Source organism: Pogona vitticeps, chromosome 2, assembly GCF_051106095.1.
Source record: "Pogona vitticeps strain Pit_001003342236 chromosome 2, PviZW2.1, whole genome shotgun sequence".
Lineage (NCBI taxonomy): Eukaryota > Metazoa > Chordata > Lepidosauria > Squamata > Agamidae > Pogona > Pogona vitticeps.
In genome coordinates, this window is record NC_135784.1 from 167,030,861 (window position 1) to 167,049,662 (window position 18,802).

Genomic DNA, 18,802 nt, shown 5'->3' on the forward strand with positions numbered 1-18,802 from the left:
GTGAGAGAGGGAACGCAGATGCCAGGATTTCCAAACATGCTTTAAGGTCCCAGGCCTTGTGACCCACTCATTTAAATGGATGCACACCATTCTTGTCTGGAATAAGGAAACAAGCTACCACCCATGAAGTTTGGTGGCTTGGGCTTTTTATTATTTTTTTAAGGAAAACTTGAATGAGTGCAATGGAGGTCAAATTGGAAGCACTGCCTGGAGCTCTGCTACCAAGAAAGCTCAAAGCCCACATCAGAAGGAAAGTTGGACTTACTCAGAGAATCCTTTCCACTTGAGAAGATACTCCACTTGACCCTTCACAACACGCCTGTCTAGAACCTTCTCCACAACATATTCCTCCTCATCTTCAGAGGACGAACTATCTGCTGTCCTCTTGTTTCTCTTTCCCATAGCGCAGAAGTTGCACCTAATGCACCAAGGCTACCCAATTCCTGCAAATCGGAAGTGAAATGTTAATTGGTGATCACTGAATACCAGCCTTCTGTTCCAAGAAATTTCACGCCACCATTACTCATCAGTATGATACACAGACTGCTTGCTGGCACTGAAAGCCTACAAGGTGGTCTACAGACAAAAGAGACCTACAGGGACAGTAAATAAGATAAGGTGCTCTGTACAGCTGTAATAATCCATGAGGCCACATAAACATGTCTGTTCCTACCTACATTCACCTGAAGCATCAATCATACTGGTACCAGACAACACAGTTAAGCACTGCCTCACCTGATGTTCAGTATTGGGGGGGGGGGGTGGAGGGAGAGAGAGAGAGAAAGAGTGAGAGAAAGAGAGAGGTTAACAAAGGAGCCCATGTACACCTCAAAGAGAAATGAAGAAAAAAGCAGATTTTTTCACAGGGTTTTAAATATCAGCATTACAAGCCAGACTAGACTTGAAGAATTGCCTGGTTTGTCATTCAGAATATGAAACTTTTGATTGGTGATAGTGTCATGCTTTAAGACTAAAAACATTTATTGAAGTATTCATCTCCCCTAGCAGCAACAAAAGGCTTCTAAAAAGGAGCAGAACAATCATGTTGGCTCTTGCTTTAAGTTTATCTGTAACAGTTCCTCTTGCCTTTACAACAATCCTGCAAGGTTGCTCAGCACTCTTTCTCCTCAGTTTAGGATATGAGTTTAGAAAGCAATCCAAGGACATACATGCATGTGGGGTGAGCAAGGTATGATATGAACTAGATTCAATACTGGATTAAGTTTGGGTTATCAGATGGAATTAGGACAAAGCTGTTCTTCCCATAATTCTATAGAAGGGGGGATTTTAACAGCTGTGGCAAACAAAAATGACACCTACTAAAATCTCCCTTTCTATCCTACTATTAAATGCCAGCAAGAGCCTGTTCCCTTTGGCCTTTAACCACACTAAAACTGAACTGAAATATAAAAACCATAACTTAGCTACTCCAAATTATATAATATGCACCATTTTAAAATGGCTTTAGTTCACACTCTAGAGCAGTAGGATCCTAAGAAGTGTACACAAACCCTAAATCTGTCTCACTTTAAAAAGTTTAGCCCAAACAAGGGAAGCAGTTGGGCTACAATCTTACATGCTCTGTTGTTGTTGTGTTGTTATATGCCATCAAATCATCTCTCACTTATGGTGACCTAATGAATGAGCAACCTCTAAAATGTCCTATCCTCAACAGACCTGCTCAGCTCCTGTAAACTCAAAACTGCTGTAAATCTTACTGTTCGGTTTACTTTAAGGAGGAGTGGATGGAATTTATACTTGCAGGATCTAAGTTCTCCCTTATCCCACCTTGGACCCCACAGTATCAGAACAGAATAGATCTGAGAATCCAAACACATAAAAATCTAATCCTGGTTACTTGGCACTTTCTTTATTTCAATAATATAATTTTGGCAGGGGTCATCTTGTTGTTGTTATGGCTTAAATATTAGAAGTAAGAAATCCTTAGCATTCCATGGCAAATTACTCAAGATGTCTACAAGTAGTTGACTGAGATTTATTGTTTTGCTCAATCCTGGCTTTAAGCATAAGAAGCAGTTGTACTCTAACTCCTGATGAAGTGGCTTTCAGACTGCTTGAAGTAAAGAGCTGGAGCCACCAAGGATGCAATTCTACATCCATTCACCTGGGAGTAAGCGCCAGTGAACTCAATAGTCAAAGTCCTCTTGAGGAAAACTATTTCACAAAAGTAATCATGCAAGCAGTTTTCCCTTCTTTCTTACCATATGCCAATCAGCCAGGTACCTGACAGGACACATGGCTGTTTATCAACTAGAGGAGGATGGGAAGCAAAGCAAAGGTCCATTTCCACATAGAGTATTTGCTTGCACAGTTGCCCGTTTACGCTATGCCATCCTGGTAGGATTCTGGACAGTGGAAGCTATTTCTAAACAGACATGTACAGCACTGCATGTGTTAATTAAGGTTTTTCTGGGGGCAGATGTGAAAAGGCAAAAGTCACAAAACCTCAAATAACATTGTGGAACTCAGTACAGTACTGAAGAATAGCAAGCTATTGCATGTGGTAAAGGAAGTGAAATATCTTAATGTAAAGATAATTGATGTGTGCCTCTAGATTTTCCCTATTCTGCACTAGTGCCAAGAGAAGGCTACAATATTTGAAATTTTATCACTTGAGCGTAGCAAATGAGGGTGGAAGGATGACTGAATATACCCATTAGTTCAGGAGGGAAAGGCAGTTCAAAAGAAATCTAGAAATCTTCAGAAATTATAACGAGAGAGGATGTTCTTCCCCCAGTTGTTCAAGTCTTTGGCAGTAAGGGCCTAAATCCAGTTGACAACATCAGCTGACAAGAACTGCTTCTATCAATGGAATTGGAAGTTGCACTGCTGTCTCCATGCCTCACAACCCCTGCTCCAGAGGACTGGTGAATCCTCCAAAGAACCGTTTCTTCATCACAGGAGCAACACTTAACTTTGAATTTATAATGGAGGGGGGGGAATGCACTCCTAGAAGATGAACATCAATTTTTATTACACTCCTGCTAGCTGTGAGGACCAAACCAAGAAACATTTGTTAAAAAAAAGGGGGGGGAGTACTTTTTATTTAAGCCACTGGTTCAAATGCTGTCCTACTTCTAATCTGCTAAAAGCAAGTCACATTATACAGTAAAATCAAGATATGCAAACTATCAAAAGAACAGCTGTATACAGTACATGCTTCATTTCTGGAATACACAGACTAAGTAGCCTGATGCCAATATTAAGAGACTGATAAAAATAATTAAATTTGGGAGGGGGAAACTCACAAAAACAAGAGAAAGCTTAATTCTAAAGCAAAATTCAAACAACTAAAATCTGGAATTGACTGAGTCTTTCAACAGACTAGAGCCTTACCCACCAACTATAATAAACTGGACTGTAGCCATACTGGTATTCATGCATCAGTAGTTAAAGTTCTGTCACAGTTAGTTATAAAAAGCCATATTTTTCCAGGGATTTATAACTTGGCTATAAAAATTCACTGCAGCTTGAAATATGGGCTTATGAGGTCTCAAGCCCCGAAGTGAAGTTTAATACTGCCACTCCACCCCAACCCCCCAAAAGGTATGCATCTGCAAAAGAGAAATCAATTACACCATTTCAGTTACTAGACTAAAGGAAGAAAAAAAGGTAGTTATAGTTGCTTTGTGCTCTTATAAATTACACAGCTTCCAATTTTAACAACCTTGAATTTAACAGATGATTAGTCTATAAACACCGTGTGGTCCAGCTGCATTTTGTGCGGAAATGTTATTTAAGTTTTACTTGTGGAATACTCCTTCCTCCTGGCCCCACCCTCATGTAATCTTTTGTCACTGTGCAGCGCACACACCCCATCACAACTAATTACACATTCTACTGCAGATAGGAAAGTAGGTGTTGCAGCCTTTAATGAAACAAAATCTGCTGGCTTATAAATGGGTGCGCTTAATAATTTCCCCCAAATTAAGATATATTACAAGCTCTCTGGAAAAATGTGTATTTTTACAAGTCTATTAACTGAGCCTTTTAAATGAAATTAAAACAGAACAACAAGGAGACTTACTCTGGCAGAAACCAAAGAAACTCCAAGTTCAAACAGACTCCCATTTCTGAATTAGAATTTCCTGACTTGTGTTAGTTTAGGTTAGACAGCTATTATTCTGAAGTGCTTATTATTACACATTCTTGACCCATTGGTGCCTGCTAAAACCTGTCCCAAGCTAAAATACATATCCTGATCCTCAACAAAGAGGGGTCAATTGCGAGCATGATGTTATTTATCATAACAGATTATGAAAAGAAGGTGTGATACAAACTAGAAAAATCATATGGAAGCAGCATGTGAAGACAGCATGGGAACTCTTCTACTACCATTGGGGATTTGCTCTTCTGTCACAAAGACAATTGTCCAAAGATCACAGGGTTCTACATGCCTAACCTTGGACAGGATTATGCACATTATTTCTACTGGGTCTTCAGAGGCACTAAACTGACCACGTACACACAAAAAAATCATCAGTGAGGTGGAGACAGTTCTGCTCCATCTGGCAGATCAGCTGAACTGCCAACAAAGGCTGGAATCACACTGGCATTTTGCAGTGATGGAAACAAAATGGTGTTAGCTACTTTGGGTGTCTTGGCACTAAAACCAATTGCATTAACATTGAACAATATTGCATATGGTGGCTGTAGCTGTCTACACCCTGTTTTAAATCAGCATTGTTTTGCAACACCTACAGTAACAGTTAAATATTGTACCTATAAAGAAGAAAATTCCAGTAATACACTTCCAGAAAGGTATAATCAATGAAATAGTCTGGGGGAAAAACTTTAGAAAAGATCTCCATCTATATGGACCATTATTTCATTTGTGTCTATGTAACTTTGACAGTGATATTCTGCTTAATCAATATTAAGTGACAGAACACAGAATCTGCCTCTTATTGCCTCATGCTAGTATAGTCTTCAAAGTATATGGGGATATTTAATGCTGCATGTACAGAACATCACATTTCCAAAGTTCTGTCCCCTAAATATCTTGTACCGGGCTCTCCAATCCTCCAAATCATCTTGGGAGCACAAAAGAAGCTGTATGGCAAAGAAGGAATCTGTTTGGCCAGTGGTGTCCACGTCATCAACAGACAGACATAGCGGGATGCAGCTTACTATGGTCTTGTCAAAATGCATTTATATGTTATCTGAGTTGTGTTCCCTAATGTGCCTATGCTCTCGGAATCAAAATGCATAACATGAAGAGCAGGAAGAACTTCACCTGTACTTATACTAATGTTCATAAGCTGCTTAATACCTCCTCATATGTCAGTTATAAGAGTTCTCAAAACTCTGCAGACTTAGAACAGAATTTAAGTAGTTCCTTGTGACATGAAGTTCTAAAGGATGTGGTCATGAAGTCTGTATATATCAAACAACTTCGTAAGACCAGCACTTTTATAAGCCTTAATTTAAACCCCAGTGATAGTAAGTTTGTCCATTGCGAACACCCTTACAATTTAAATCCACTGATTAAAAAAGCAGCACTGTCGAGCTGTTAGGAGGTCCTTCAAATGATCTGAAACATGCATGTAAAGTGGAATACATGCTGCAATTTACATTTATTAAGCTCTGTGATATCATATTTTCCTATGCTGCTCTGCTAAGATAATCAATATCATAAAAATATCTAAGACTGGCAAGGTAATAAGCTTGTGCACTCATACCTATAACTAACCATAAGAAATTAATGAAAGACATAGGAATTTAAAACAAACACAAAGTTGTTGAGGGATGCAAGCAGGTCAGCCAACGGAGGCTAATCAATTGTGATTAGCCTCAGTTGGGAACAAAGAGAACAGAGGTTATAGGGATTCTCTTAACTGGGTCCTATAAAGAAAATCTAGTTACGTTTTCACTATCCTAGAATGCTTCTTGATCTTGCAGCCAAAGTTACTCAATAGCTTCTGGGTACCATACCTTAGGGACATTTACTTTAAGAGTTTTAAGCTTAAGAGCCAGCTTGATAAATTAACAATGAGAGGGAATTCCTGAAGCACCTTACACACTAACATCTGAGCTTATGTAAACAACTGCTATACGTAGTTGTCTATAGCAGTTGTCTACATAACTAAAACAAACATACTTGTAAAATGAAAAGATGTAAGAGGTATATGAAAGCATCAGTTAGAAAATTACTGAATCCATTGAAATAACCAAGATCCTGTCGCTAGGATCGGCCTAGGACGGGTCAATCCTCTGCTAGACCTAGGCATACCAGGCCTTGCAGCACTGAGTGCATAAAAAGGAACTCATTCTTTATCTCATGCGCATTCCCCCAATACTATGAAAAGTACAATCCATTAAAACTGGAAGGAAGTATGTTCTGGCTAACAGGAAATGTCATGGCCAACAGGTCCATGATCATTCACAGTAACTACGGAAGAGTGTGTACTTCAGTGTCTGGTCTTTGATGGCAAAGTTTTATGCTGGTAGGGTTGGAATTGTAACCTTACTGCTACTCCTGTTTTACTTATTTTAATCTAGCCATCTTCTCAGTACAGAATCCTTTCAATTCTATCAAAGAAGAATGGGGGCTCCTCCCAAAGCAGAAAGCACAATACCGAGGTCTAGCGAAATAAAATAAAATTTGTTTTGCAAGTAGATTTTTACTTGCAGCTAAAGAACCAGGCCATAAACCTTAGGCTATATGCCCCAACATAACTATTACCAAGTCTTCTATACTTGTCCATAGAAAGTGATGATGAGGAGGGGGGGGGGGATTAATTAGAAATTTGTTTGCTTTATATAAGGTTGAGCACCATCTGTTATTTGTAAGCCTTATGAAACTGGCATTTACAATATCTTCTGTAATACTGTAAAGTAAAGCCTGTGATAGGGCATTTAAGATTTAAACACTTGGTTATAAAAGCATAATAAAGATATGCATTTCCTATAGTAGCACCAGTTCATAAAATTTTGTTATGCTTCCAAGCAACACTCACAGCACACTCTCTGATGAAGAAACAATCCTTGTAAAAGTCTCAAGCTTTGAAAGTTTTAAAATATTAAGATAATCCTGTTAAGTCTGTACTTCTACCAAAAAGTAATTAGAGAAGTGGACAAATCCATGTAAAATGCCCTAATATATAACAAGAACATGCTTGATTAAAAATCAATCTTTAAATATCTTTCCATTAAATTAAATTAATTATAGCTAATTCCTCTTTAGTTAAAATGCACATGAAGATAACATTCTGTTACCAGTGTAACCGAGACTAAAAAGGGTTCAATCATCTCCATAATGAATCACTGCACATATAAACTGACCAGTAAGTACAGAAATAGGGTGCAGGTTGCAAGAGCAATCATCTTTTTCCCCATCAAGAAACTTATCCCATAATCTTCTGTGCTAACAATATGTATAATCATTGCAAACCTTACAGTCTTAGCCAATCAATCCCGTTTTAATCACATTCAATGCTTACCAATGTAGAAGCAGATGAGAATAAAAGGGGGGGGGGACACAATGTCTGTACAGAATAATCTTTTCCCCCTAAAAACTGCAGCTCACAAAAAGGAATAAAATACTTAAGGTAACCTATTCTTATACTGATATTGGCTTTTATCTGTCCCATATGATTTCTGAGTACATTTAGGACTGATATCTTTAAAAAATTTCAAATGTTGCAGAACACAAATCATCATTAGGTATGTAAATCAAAGAATGTGATCTGGGAATCTGCCAGTCATTCATGCTCTGCAACAAGGTAACAAGACTCACATTCTGCGACTCCTGTTGCTTCTGGCATGATTCCCCAATCTGCAAAATGCAGGAAAAAGTGGCTGATGTCTGGAAGTACACTAAGTGAGAAAATAAACTGAAATATTAAAGGGTAGAGAAGACTGTCTCATAGAGAAAACTGTTTCAGTTCAGGAAAACATCTATTTTTACAAGTTTATGAATATAACAAAACATGATGGACGAGCAAAAACAGAAACTGTGGATGCTAATAGCTCAGGAGACTGGACTGATTAGACAAAGTCTGGTGTTGCAAAATTATTATTATTACTGTAAGTTGAGGTGTGTCATTTTGTCTCAGAGCTTTTCCTGAAAAATGACCGATTTCTGTTTATGGTAGACTCCAGGGGAAAAGGGAAGTTCAGAATTGTGGCAAAATTGAGAACCTGGAGTATATGAAATGTGGAATTCAGATGCTGGACTCTTGTATGCTTCTGCAAAAGCCTGAGAAGCTGACGTTACAGGCAGAGGTCAACATGTAAACAGACAATTCACACCTTCAACTTATCTCCTGCCATAGAACATTTCAAAAAAGGGACTTAGCAAAGAGCAGATGCTTCCATCCCTTTCTTTATCAGAGGGCACATCAAAGCCACCGCAAAAGGACTTAATCTGTAACCCTGACTTTAAAGTATTCAGCTGGCTTCCTTCCCAGAGAGTTATGCAGATATGAGGGTGGAATTGCAGCAGGCTAGGAAGCTGCCTTTTGTCCTGACATGAAAAGACCAAGATGTTGTTGGCAACAGTGTGTAATGGTCCTGTGTGTAAATGGCCCATTTACTGGTATACAAGGGATTAGGGAAACTAGTTAATCAACCTAGCACATCTGTGAGAATACAGTGGTGGCTCTACCTACGAACGCCCCTACATATGAACATTTCAACTTATGAACAGCTCTGGTCGCAAAATTTTGCTTCTACTTGCGAACAAAGCCTCCACTTACGAACAAAAAAGGCAGGGGGAAAGGGCAGGAAATTCAAATTGTTAACTGTAGGTGGCCACGAGGCTGCTTCTTTGTAGCTCTTTCGCCCTAGCAGTTAGAGTGTAGGATCTGAGGAGGCTGCCTGCTAAGGTAAGGTGCTGCTTTATACTTTTTAAAAACTGTCTGGGTACAGTGGGGTCTTGACTTAAGAACGGCTTGAGTTAAGAACATTTTGACTTAAGAACCGCTCTCATAGGAAAATATTGACTTGACTTAAGTACTTAGATTTGAGTTAAGAACTGAAAAAAACCACGTGGGAGGCAGGGAAAGTGCAAAATGTGAATTTTCAGTTAACTGTTGGCCAGTGAAAAGGGTGCCTGTCTGCTTCCTCACTCCTCCCAGCGTTTAGAGAGTGGATTGGGAGACAGTCTTTGGACTGCCTGGTACTGTACTGCCTGGATTGTATTTTCCCTGCCTTCCCTGAACCTTTCTTGACCTAAGAAAAAAAGAAACAAAATATCCCCCTCTAGTGGTCGAAGGCGGAATAGCAGCTTCCCATTAGTTTCTATGGACGGAAAAGAGCAGATACGGATCAAATGGTTTTCAATGCATTCCTATGGGAAATGCAGATTTGACCTGAGAACTTTTTGACTTGAGAACCGCCTTCCAATACGGATTAAGTTCTCAAGTCAAGACCCCACTGTATTTTTACAGCATGGTTTTCGGCTGGGGAGTTATGTTTCTGTGCTGTGGTGGGTCTTGGGTTTTTTTTGTTTTTTGTTTTCCTCCCCATTTCCGATGGATCTTGGAGGGTTTGGCTGCTTTTGGGGGGTTCCCCATTTTTGATGTGTCTTGCATGCTTTTTGTTTTGTTCTCTTTGCATTTCTGATCTGCTCCGTTTGTTTTTGCAATGGCTCCTGCATGCTTCCCTTGCTTTTTCCTTTGATTTCTGTACATTTCCGACCTTGCCCTTTGTTCTCTGTGCATTTCTGATCTGCTCCATTTGTTTTCTGTGCATTTGCAATGGTTCCTGCATGCTTCCCTTGTAGCTTGGGTTTGGGCTAGGTGGGGGGGGGGTTATGTTTCTGTGCTCTGATGTGTCTTGCAGACCCTTTCTGCAAGGGTCTGTGCCGGCTGGTTTGCTCTAAAATGGAGTTTAGACTCAAGTCTCCCCCCTTGTCTTCTCTCTCTCTCTCTCTGCTCCCCAGGTGCTTGGTTTGGTTTAAAATGTGTTTTGTTTAAAAAGTGCTTGGTTTGGTTTAAAATGTGTTTGAGTTAAAATGTGTTGGTGTAAAATTGTTCTCCACTGTCCCCTCCCTCCCTCCTTCCTTCCCTGCTCTTTTTTTAAACCTAAATCATCTTAGGTTAAAAAAAAATCTCCCCCAGTGGTAGAGGACAAATTAACCGGTTTTGCATTAGTTCCTATGGGAACTAATGATTCGACTTACAAACGGTGCCTCTACATGCAAACAAAAGACAGCCAGAAGGGATTAATTGGTTTTCAGTGCATTCCTATGGGAAATGCTGATTCAATTTACAAATGTTTTGATTTAAGAATATCTTCTGGGACGGATTAAGTTCATAAGTAGAGGCACCACTGTAACAATGCTTTTCTCTCCTGCTATTTAGTAATGCCCTGGAAGTGGCTATGGTTTCAGTTAAGTTTCCATAGTATTCACTATATCTGACTCCCCTTCCAGAAGGAGCAAGCGCAGCATAGCTGTGGCTGTAAAGAAGGAAGCTCGGCGAGAGAACCATGGCAAGGATATATAGTAACTATGTTTTACTATAATGGTGTCTTGTGTTTTCAATTTGTGTGCTCCACACAGATTGGCAAAAAGAGTTGCTACAGTAGTTTTAAGGAGCTTAGCAACTCATACTGTAGTTCCATATTAAGCAATATCAAAAGTTACAAAATGTCAATACTTCTAGGTGAAATATACTTTCAAATTTAAGGTATCCATACATAACAATTTATGAGCTAACCAAACTATATACGGCACATTTTATGTTCCTGAAGCAAGCAAACTGACTCTAGACCTGTAAAGGTGTGAAAATGAAAACTGCCTATTTCCCCTTTTCTCCCAATTTCCTCCCCTGAACCATCAACTGTTCAGGAAAAAATAAGGTTTTCTTAAACTTTGTGGAAATTTTACATATGTGTAAAATTGGCTGGCACAATATTTTTTCTTGTTGGCCAGATGTAAAGCTGAACCACTTTTCTGATCTATAACAAAATATACTGAACACTCCAAATAAGGAAACTGCACCGAGTATATCAGCTACAATTTTTTCTTTCTTGAATGCCAGACGCAGTAGAGATTCATTTTGACTGAAAAATATGACAATCAAGTCATTGTCAAACATTTGAAGTCATAAAATCAATGCTGAATAGGATTTTATTTTTCTATGCACTTTTAACATCTGCAAATTAACATGAATACCTGTTATGTTTACACAACAAAATCTTTCATATCTCAGTGAACTTTACTGTGAATTCCACAGGTTCTATGAGATATATGTCTCTACACCTTTTAAAATATTTGCACATGAACTATCATTTGTAACATATCCATGTGGCATTTAATAATAAAACTGCACAGCAAATATTTGTAAAAATAAAACAATACTATGTATTACAGTCAGCAAACCACAAATTAAAAATCAAAACTATATAGGTACTGTAAGCCAAAATAATGTTTTCAACATGTGCACAAACTTCAACAGACTCAACTAATGTTTTTTTCAAGGGAAGAGGAAACAGTGGAGACCAGCGGAGAAAAGACTCTCTACAAGACGTCATATAACCTGGAGCAGTGGTCTCCAACCTTGGGCCTCCAGATGTTCTTGGACTACAACTCCCAGACGCCTTCACCACCACCTCTGCTGGCCAGGATTTCTGGGAGTGGAAGTCCAAGAACATCTGGAGGCCCAAGGTTGGAGACCACTGACCTGGAGGACCCCTGGTCACCTTTCACTTACACAATGGGAGCTTTGGGCCAACTTTGTTTGTTACTATCTCTAGTCAAACAGAGAAAACTACATCATACAGTTGTCCTAAGGATAAAAAGAAAGATATCTGAAATGGCCCTAAACTGTACAAATCAACACAAGAAGGCAATTGTAATTCATTACGCTGTGAGGATGATATCCCCATCCCCAAAAGCAGGGTGTAACACCACCCAAGCCCCAGAAAGGACCCCCCCCAAGTTAACTCCCCAATAGAGGAGGAAATGGAACCAAGGAAGGTAGTCAGGCACATGAAAGATTGCAAGGGAGGAGTCAGACTGGGAGGCCTGTCAAGCACAGACAGAGGGAACTTGCCAGGGAAGCTGTGATGGTTCCCTGCAACAAGTCCTAGGAGGTGATCCAGCAGGGAGACCCATAGCAAGGTCTTCCTGCTGGAAGGGGTAGAAGGGGTAGCTGGTGAAGCTGGGGGTGCCACCAGAGGAAGGCAAATCCTCATAAGCTCTTCTACTGGAGGAACGACTGGAGAGACTTTGACGCTTCCAAGCTAAAGGAGGCAAGAAAACAGGCCACCTCCCGGCAGCTTCTAATACCAGAGCAAAGTCACCACAGTTTTTAGCCACCTCACCCCCTTGGAAACATAGCAGAGGATGGAAAAACTTCCCTGAGTGGCAAGATGACCATAGCTATCAATCACCCCTGTTGGGACCCCATGCCTGGCCCACCTCCCCGGAGTTCTCTGTGTTCTGACCGATCGGGGGATGACGTCTCCCTACAAAGAGACCAGAATGACTGAACTCGGGGTCCGGAAGACTGTTGTTTGTGGTTTCCTCATGGCCATTTCATCTTCCCTGGTGACTGATCCTACTTCAATAAGCCCTGTTTGTTAACTGCTTCCCAACTCTTAGAGTATTGAACCAATATGGGAGGACAGCCTCATGGGCCGTCTCAGCTGGGTACATTCACATACACAAATACTATTTCATTATTAAACCAGTCCTTTAAAATTAGCAAATGTATTACATATTATGTTACCAGCCTGTAGAATCATCAGCATCATTGTAAGTCTACTGGAACTTGCAGAAACAGAGTGGATTTGATTTCAATTTTAATAATTGGATTTTTTTTTACATTTTAAAAATTGATATTTTTGATTTAAATAATGACAGAAAGTTGCACTTCTATGCTGGGTGCCAAGGAGTCCTCTGTCTCCCCTCTGCCAGCTTGCTCACCAGCCTGAAAGCAAACCTTTGTCCTCTACAATTACCAGCCAAGGACATAAATATAAGACTACGTCACAGACTGATGCCCAAGTTTCAGTAACAACACTCCAACAAAAGACTAGCATATACAGGTATTACCTTAGTGGAGTCTAGAAGAAAATTTGCAGGCCTGATAAGGGCTGGAGAACTCCCAAGCATATATTCAGAAAAGATAATGGCTAAAGTTTAATCTTCTACCAAAAATCTGATGAAGGGTTTGCCAGTGCCTCTTTCAATGCACAGTATAGTTTTGTACTCTAGTATCACTCCAATGCATTTGTCAAACAAATTATATTTAAGCTATATAGCCTAGAACTTAGACACATAAAACCAAAATAGTATTGAACTTTCATCCACCCTGTGCAAGGGTACCCTTGGCAGCCTCTTAACCATCCATTATAATCCAAAGCAATTTCTCTCTGTAGCAATTTAAAAGCTGTAAAAAATATAATGGCCGATGACAGGAGAAACAAACCACACCAGAAGTTATTGAACCTTGTAGGTTCTTTCAAGTGTCTCTATTGACATTTAAGTGTGAGTTATTGTGCCACAATATCATAAAATGTGCCCAGTGTTGCAGATATATTGTTATTTAAATAGCATTCCGCTCCAAAAAAAGAAGAAGAAGAAGAAGAAGTAGTCAGGTTCAAAGAAGTGGTAGTTTTTTCTTATAGAAAGAGAGAGCTTTCTTATAACCTTGCTACTCTGGAATAGAAATCTCAGTTCCTTAATTTAGAGAATTGATACAAATGGTCCTTCTCCCCCATCCCACTATTGCTCACTTGGTTCACAGACACAAAGCCTAACCGACTTCAATTTCAGAATGGTAATCTATGAAAGAACAGTGTAATGTGGAATTTTTTTAAGTACAGAAAAATCCATTTTATGTTTCATGAAAAACTGTTCATATTTTCCATGAAAATATGTAATCATTAGAGGGAGAATTTCTATGACATTTCACATTTTCTCTGCAACCTACATTTGAACCCATAAGCAAGTTCAAACATGGTTGTTGTGGATTTTTCGGGCTCTTTGGCCGTGTTCTGAAGATTGTTCTTCCTGACGTTTCGCCAGTCTCTGTGGCCGGCATCTTCAGAGGACAGCACCAGAGTACAGAGTGCTGTCCTCTGAAGATGCCGGCCACAGAGACTGGCGAAACGTCAGGAAGAACAACCTTCAGAACATGGCCAAAGAGCCCGAAAAACCCACAACAACCATTAGATCCTGGCCGTGAAAGCCTTCGCGAATACAAGTTCAAACATGTTTATGAATAATCTGGCCTTTCTCATTACTCATAAACATGTTCAAACCCCTAAACTCAAACATAGGTTGCAGGGGGGGAAATGACATGTCATATAAATTCTCCCCCTAGTGATCATTCTGCTGCTACACTGACCACCCCCAATAAAATACATGGATGCAATTCTGAGAAATAGTTTCCCATGTTTTGGAGAACACAGAAGCTCCCCTTTTCTCTAAAATCCTGGACAGTGTCACTAGGAGAAAACTCTACCTAGAGCTTTCTGAAATTCTGGACAAGCTCAGTTCACTTTTAATAAGCCTGAACTTCCCCATTTTATTCCTATAAGCATTCTTCAAAGCTTCTTTAGCATTTTTTTACTATCAACATGGCCACCAAATAATCACATTCTCAGCCCCAAACTAAATCACAGTCATCCTACAAATCTTTGCTCCTGACACCTTTGGACTGAAAAGGAATAATGTATCTAGGTAGTTACATCAGATCACACAGAAAGGGTATTAATAGACAAGAAAAGCAAGTCTGAATATACTTGCAATCAGACACCCTCTAGAATTATTAATAAGATGGAACAACTACAAAGAGGTATAAAAACCAGAAACAAAACAAAAAAGTGGCATCTTCTAAGACTAACAGATTTCAGTGTGAGCTCGCATGGATTACAATTCCCTTCTCAGATGAAAGAGGAAGAAGAGAACTGTGATCCATGAAAACTGACATCAGAATAAAATGGATCACCTACTCTCACATTTGTGGGGGGGAAAATTCAGTCTTAAAAGTATCATAACGCTTTTGCTTGTGTTACACATACTAAAACAAACACAGCTGCTTCTCTGAAAACTTTAGATATATAACTTTTGACTCACAGTTTTGCTTAACAAGGACTACTTTAAGATAATATTTCCAAAGCGGTGGGGAGGGGTGCGTTAGCTTGTTGTAGAAAAACAACTAGAAGTCCCACGGGCCTTTTAAGATTAAAATGTTTCATTTGGCATAAGCCTTTGCAGGCTGCATCTGAAGAGCTGGACTGCCTTCCCACAAAAGCTTATGCCCAATAAAACTTGTTAGGTACACTGTCTACCTGGCTTTAAAAAAGAAGACTACAAGCCTTGGCAGGTCTTTGTTCTATCCAAGTACTGCAACAAGATCAAAGAGTATCACCTTGATGCACACCTTTCATGTTTACATCTATCACAGTTAGAAAAGTTCAAAGGAAAGTCTGCTCAGGATGATTTACAGCCCAGCTCCTGTGATTCAAGATGGGCCACTAATATTAGCATTTAAATTGTGACAACGAGGGTTTACTATTAACACTCCATTGAGATAAATATGGGAAATTTATACCTCATTGTAATGCAATCTCCATACAGGTCTACAAATACAAGACACAAAAGGTGATCTTTTTGCCCAGAAGATTAAGTCTAAACCAGTTGTATTCATTTTCCACACCATATTCAACACTTCACATTACTACCTGCTACTTTTGGTCAGCACAGGTATCAGCTACTGGCCACTGGAAACACTGAAATTTACTGGAGCAACTTACATACAACCTTCTCGTAGTACTGTTTTGCAAAATGTTAGTACCTGACAAAAATATAGTTTTTCAGACACCAAAATCAAAAATCTGCCCAGCCACTATAGCCACTAGATATACTAGCTGGTGGATTCTGGGAGTTGTAGTCTGAAAAAGTAACTTTCTTAAGTTCTAGAAATGAGATATACAGAACTGGATTTAGAACAACTGATTGGTTCAAAATTGGGAAAGGAGTACGACAAGGCTGTATATTATCCCTTGGATTATTTCTTATATGCAGAATACATCATGCGAAAGGCAGGACTGGAGGAATCCCAAACCGGAATTAAGATTGCCGGAAGAAATATCAACAACCTCCAATATGCAGATGATAGCACTCTGACGCCAGAAAGTGGGGAGGAATTAAAGAACCTCTTAATGAGGGTGAAAGAGGAGAGTGCAAAAAACAGTCTAAAGCTCAACATAAAAAAAAAAACCAATATCATGGCCACTGGTCCCATCACCTCCTGGGAAATAGAAGGGAATATAAGGAGGCAGTGAGAGATTTTACTTTCTTGGGTTCCATGATCACTGCAGATGGGGACAGCAGCCACAAAATTAAACGACGCCTGCTTCTTGGGAGGAAAGCGATGACAAACATCGAAAGCATCTTAAAAAGCAGAGACATCACCTTGCCAACAAAAGTCTGCATAGTCAAAGCTATGGTTTTCCTGTAGTGATGTATGGAAGTGAGAGCTGGACCACAAAGAAAGCTGACTGCCGAAGACTTGATGTTTTTGAATTGCAGTGTTGGAGGAGGCTCTTGAGAGTCCCCTGGACTGAAAAGTGAACAAACCTATCCATTTTGAAGAAAATTAACCCTGAGTGCTCACTGGAAGGACAGATCCTGAAGCTGAGGCTCCAATACTTTTGCCATCTCATGAGAAGAGAAGACTCCCTAGAAAAGACCCTGATGTTGGGAAAGCATGAAGGCAAGAGAAGAAGGGGACGACAGAGGACGAGATGGTTGGACAGTGTCATCGAAGCAACCAACATGAATTTGACACAACTCCGGGAGGCAGTGGAAGACAGGAGGGCCTGGCGTGCTCTGGTCCATGGGGTCACGAAGAGTCGGACACAACTAAACAACAACAACAACACCTATCTGTTCACAGGTGTTATCTAAGAGAGTGGCCCATATTTCCACACTGTTAATCCAAACTTGGAAAAATTACACTTTTAATTAAATCTCCAAGACTTCCCAGCCAAGTAGGTGAAGATCTTTCTCTTCAAGGCAGGCTTTTCTTTTCTGACTGACCATTAAGAACACAATAAATGTGATGTTTTATATTTTGTTGCTTCTAAATCTGCTTTTCATAATGTTTTTACCTAACAATTTTAATATTATGTTATTAATTATTCTATAATATTTGAATAATTTACTTTTTTTAGCTTTTAATATTGTATTTTTAATTATATATGCCGCCTTGGGACCTTTTTCAGGAGAAAGGTGGAGTAAAAATATTTTAAACAAACATCTCCCCAAATAGCTGGCACACTGGAAGAAGGAGAATAATGTAGTATTGCACATATTCTGAAAATTGTTTTCCTGCCTATCTTGGGTTATGGTTTATACCTGCGATAGCCTATTGTCTGTATTTCTGTATGATATAAATTTAATTTGTTGTGTAGTGTCCAGAGTAGCAATTTGCTAGATGGGCAGTATATAAATTGAATGAATTAATGTATGAACAGTCAGTCTAGCCAGTGCTTATGCTGATGATAGATTAGTGACAAAGTAATCCAAAAAATCTATTTTCCAAGCACTGCTCGTGCAGTTCAGCAAACATATTTCAGCAGGGAAGGGAAGCACACAAAAGTCTAGCAGAAACATGCACAAAGGACCTAACTGCATAAAATCTCATCAAGAGCATCCCCTGTACTTGTGAAGTGAAATCATGTGATGGAGCCAGTGCCTACAAGGATGTGGGAGGAAGAAGAATAGCTGGCGTGGAGAAGAAGAGAACTGGTTGCCTTAATATGGTGGCAGAGAATGGGAACAATGCAGCTCCTATCATGGCTCATTTTAGTACTGCTTACTTACAGGATATTTGTAAGGATGGTAAAAATATTTAAAATAAATAATAGATATATACAACATCATCTGAATGCGCAAAAAGCTCTATATAAATGTTACGTGTGATTTATCATTGTTTAAAAATATTCTCCAAAGCACAGAAAAGATGAACACAGTTTTCCTTTCAAGTACTAGCATAAGGCTGATTTGAAACAATGATTAAAATTCTCATTTTTATCAATGACTTTTTTGTTGCTCTCAGAAGGGAGAACACAGAGCACTCACAGCAGAAACTGATTTACCTCGTGTATAGCTGGGCCATAGGAATCAAAAACACCATGTAACCATTTGGATCAACACAAACTGCTGCAGCAAATTATGAGAACAAAGCTAGCTAGCTATCTTGATTTCACATTGATTTTGCAACTCTATTTGAGATCTTTGCATTCCTAGCTAAATTTTTCTACAACAGATTTTAAGTTTAAGAATATTTAGCTCATCTGAACAGAATCTCCTCCATTTTATAAATTAGAGTAAAAGACTTCTCTCCCCCCCCCCCCACATACACACACAAGGATTACAAGCAGGAAATATGCTATATTTTAATCTAATGAATTCATATAGCCATCATTAAATTCAAAAAGGGATAGAAATGTGCAGCAGCCTGTCTGGTCAAGTAGTGCTTTCACTTTATTTCAAAACAATTCAACCATTCAAAAATGGTTGATCTGACAAAAAAACGCAAGGAAATTGCTAACTGCAAAGCAAATTTGGATATCTACAGAAACCAATTTACTTATTTGATGCATAGCCTCCCTACATGAACAAACCTATCTGAGAGTCAGACACAGTAGACAAGGGCATCTTACTGAATCCATTTAAACGTATAGAGGCATTAGGCAAGGTTGCCTACTAGTATCAGCACTATTCATTTTTTTCTATAAATACAGTAATCTATCTACCTAGCTTAATACCCCTGATCTCTATCCTCCCAGTATTACTATATGTTGATAGTACAGT

At 39.3% G+C, this 18,802-nt stretch overlaps 1 protein-coding gene across 8 annotated transcripts in view; it reads right to left on the reverse strand.

Moving 5' to 3' along the window:
• Window positions 1–18,802, reverse strand: part of CBX5 (chromobox 5) — a 60,086-nt gene that overhangs the window by 22,711 nt on the left and 18,573 nt on the right. For 5 of the 8 annotated variants that reach the window (XM_078384665.1, XM_078384664.1, XM_020784467.3 and 2 more), the window contains exon 2: window positions 266–443. The exons of 2 other annotated variants lie outside the window; for them this stretch is intronic. In XM_078384665.1, the coding sequence (XP_078240791.1) occupies window positions 266–402 (137 nt within the window). In that variant the 5' untranslated portion in view covers window positions 403–443. Of the gene's footprint in view, window positions 1–265; window positions 444–7,759; window positions 7,835–18,802 lie in introns of those variants that run through there. One more of the 8 variants, XM_078384666.1, reaches the window with a different exon arrangement.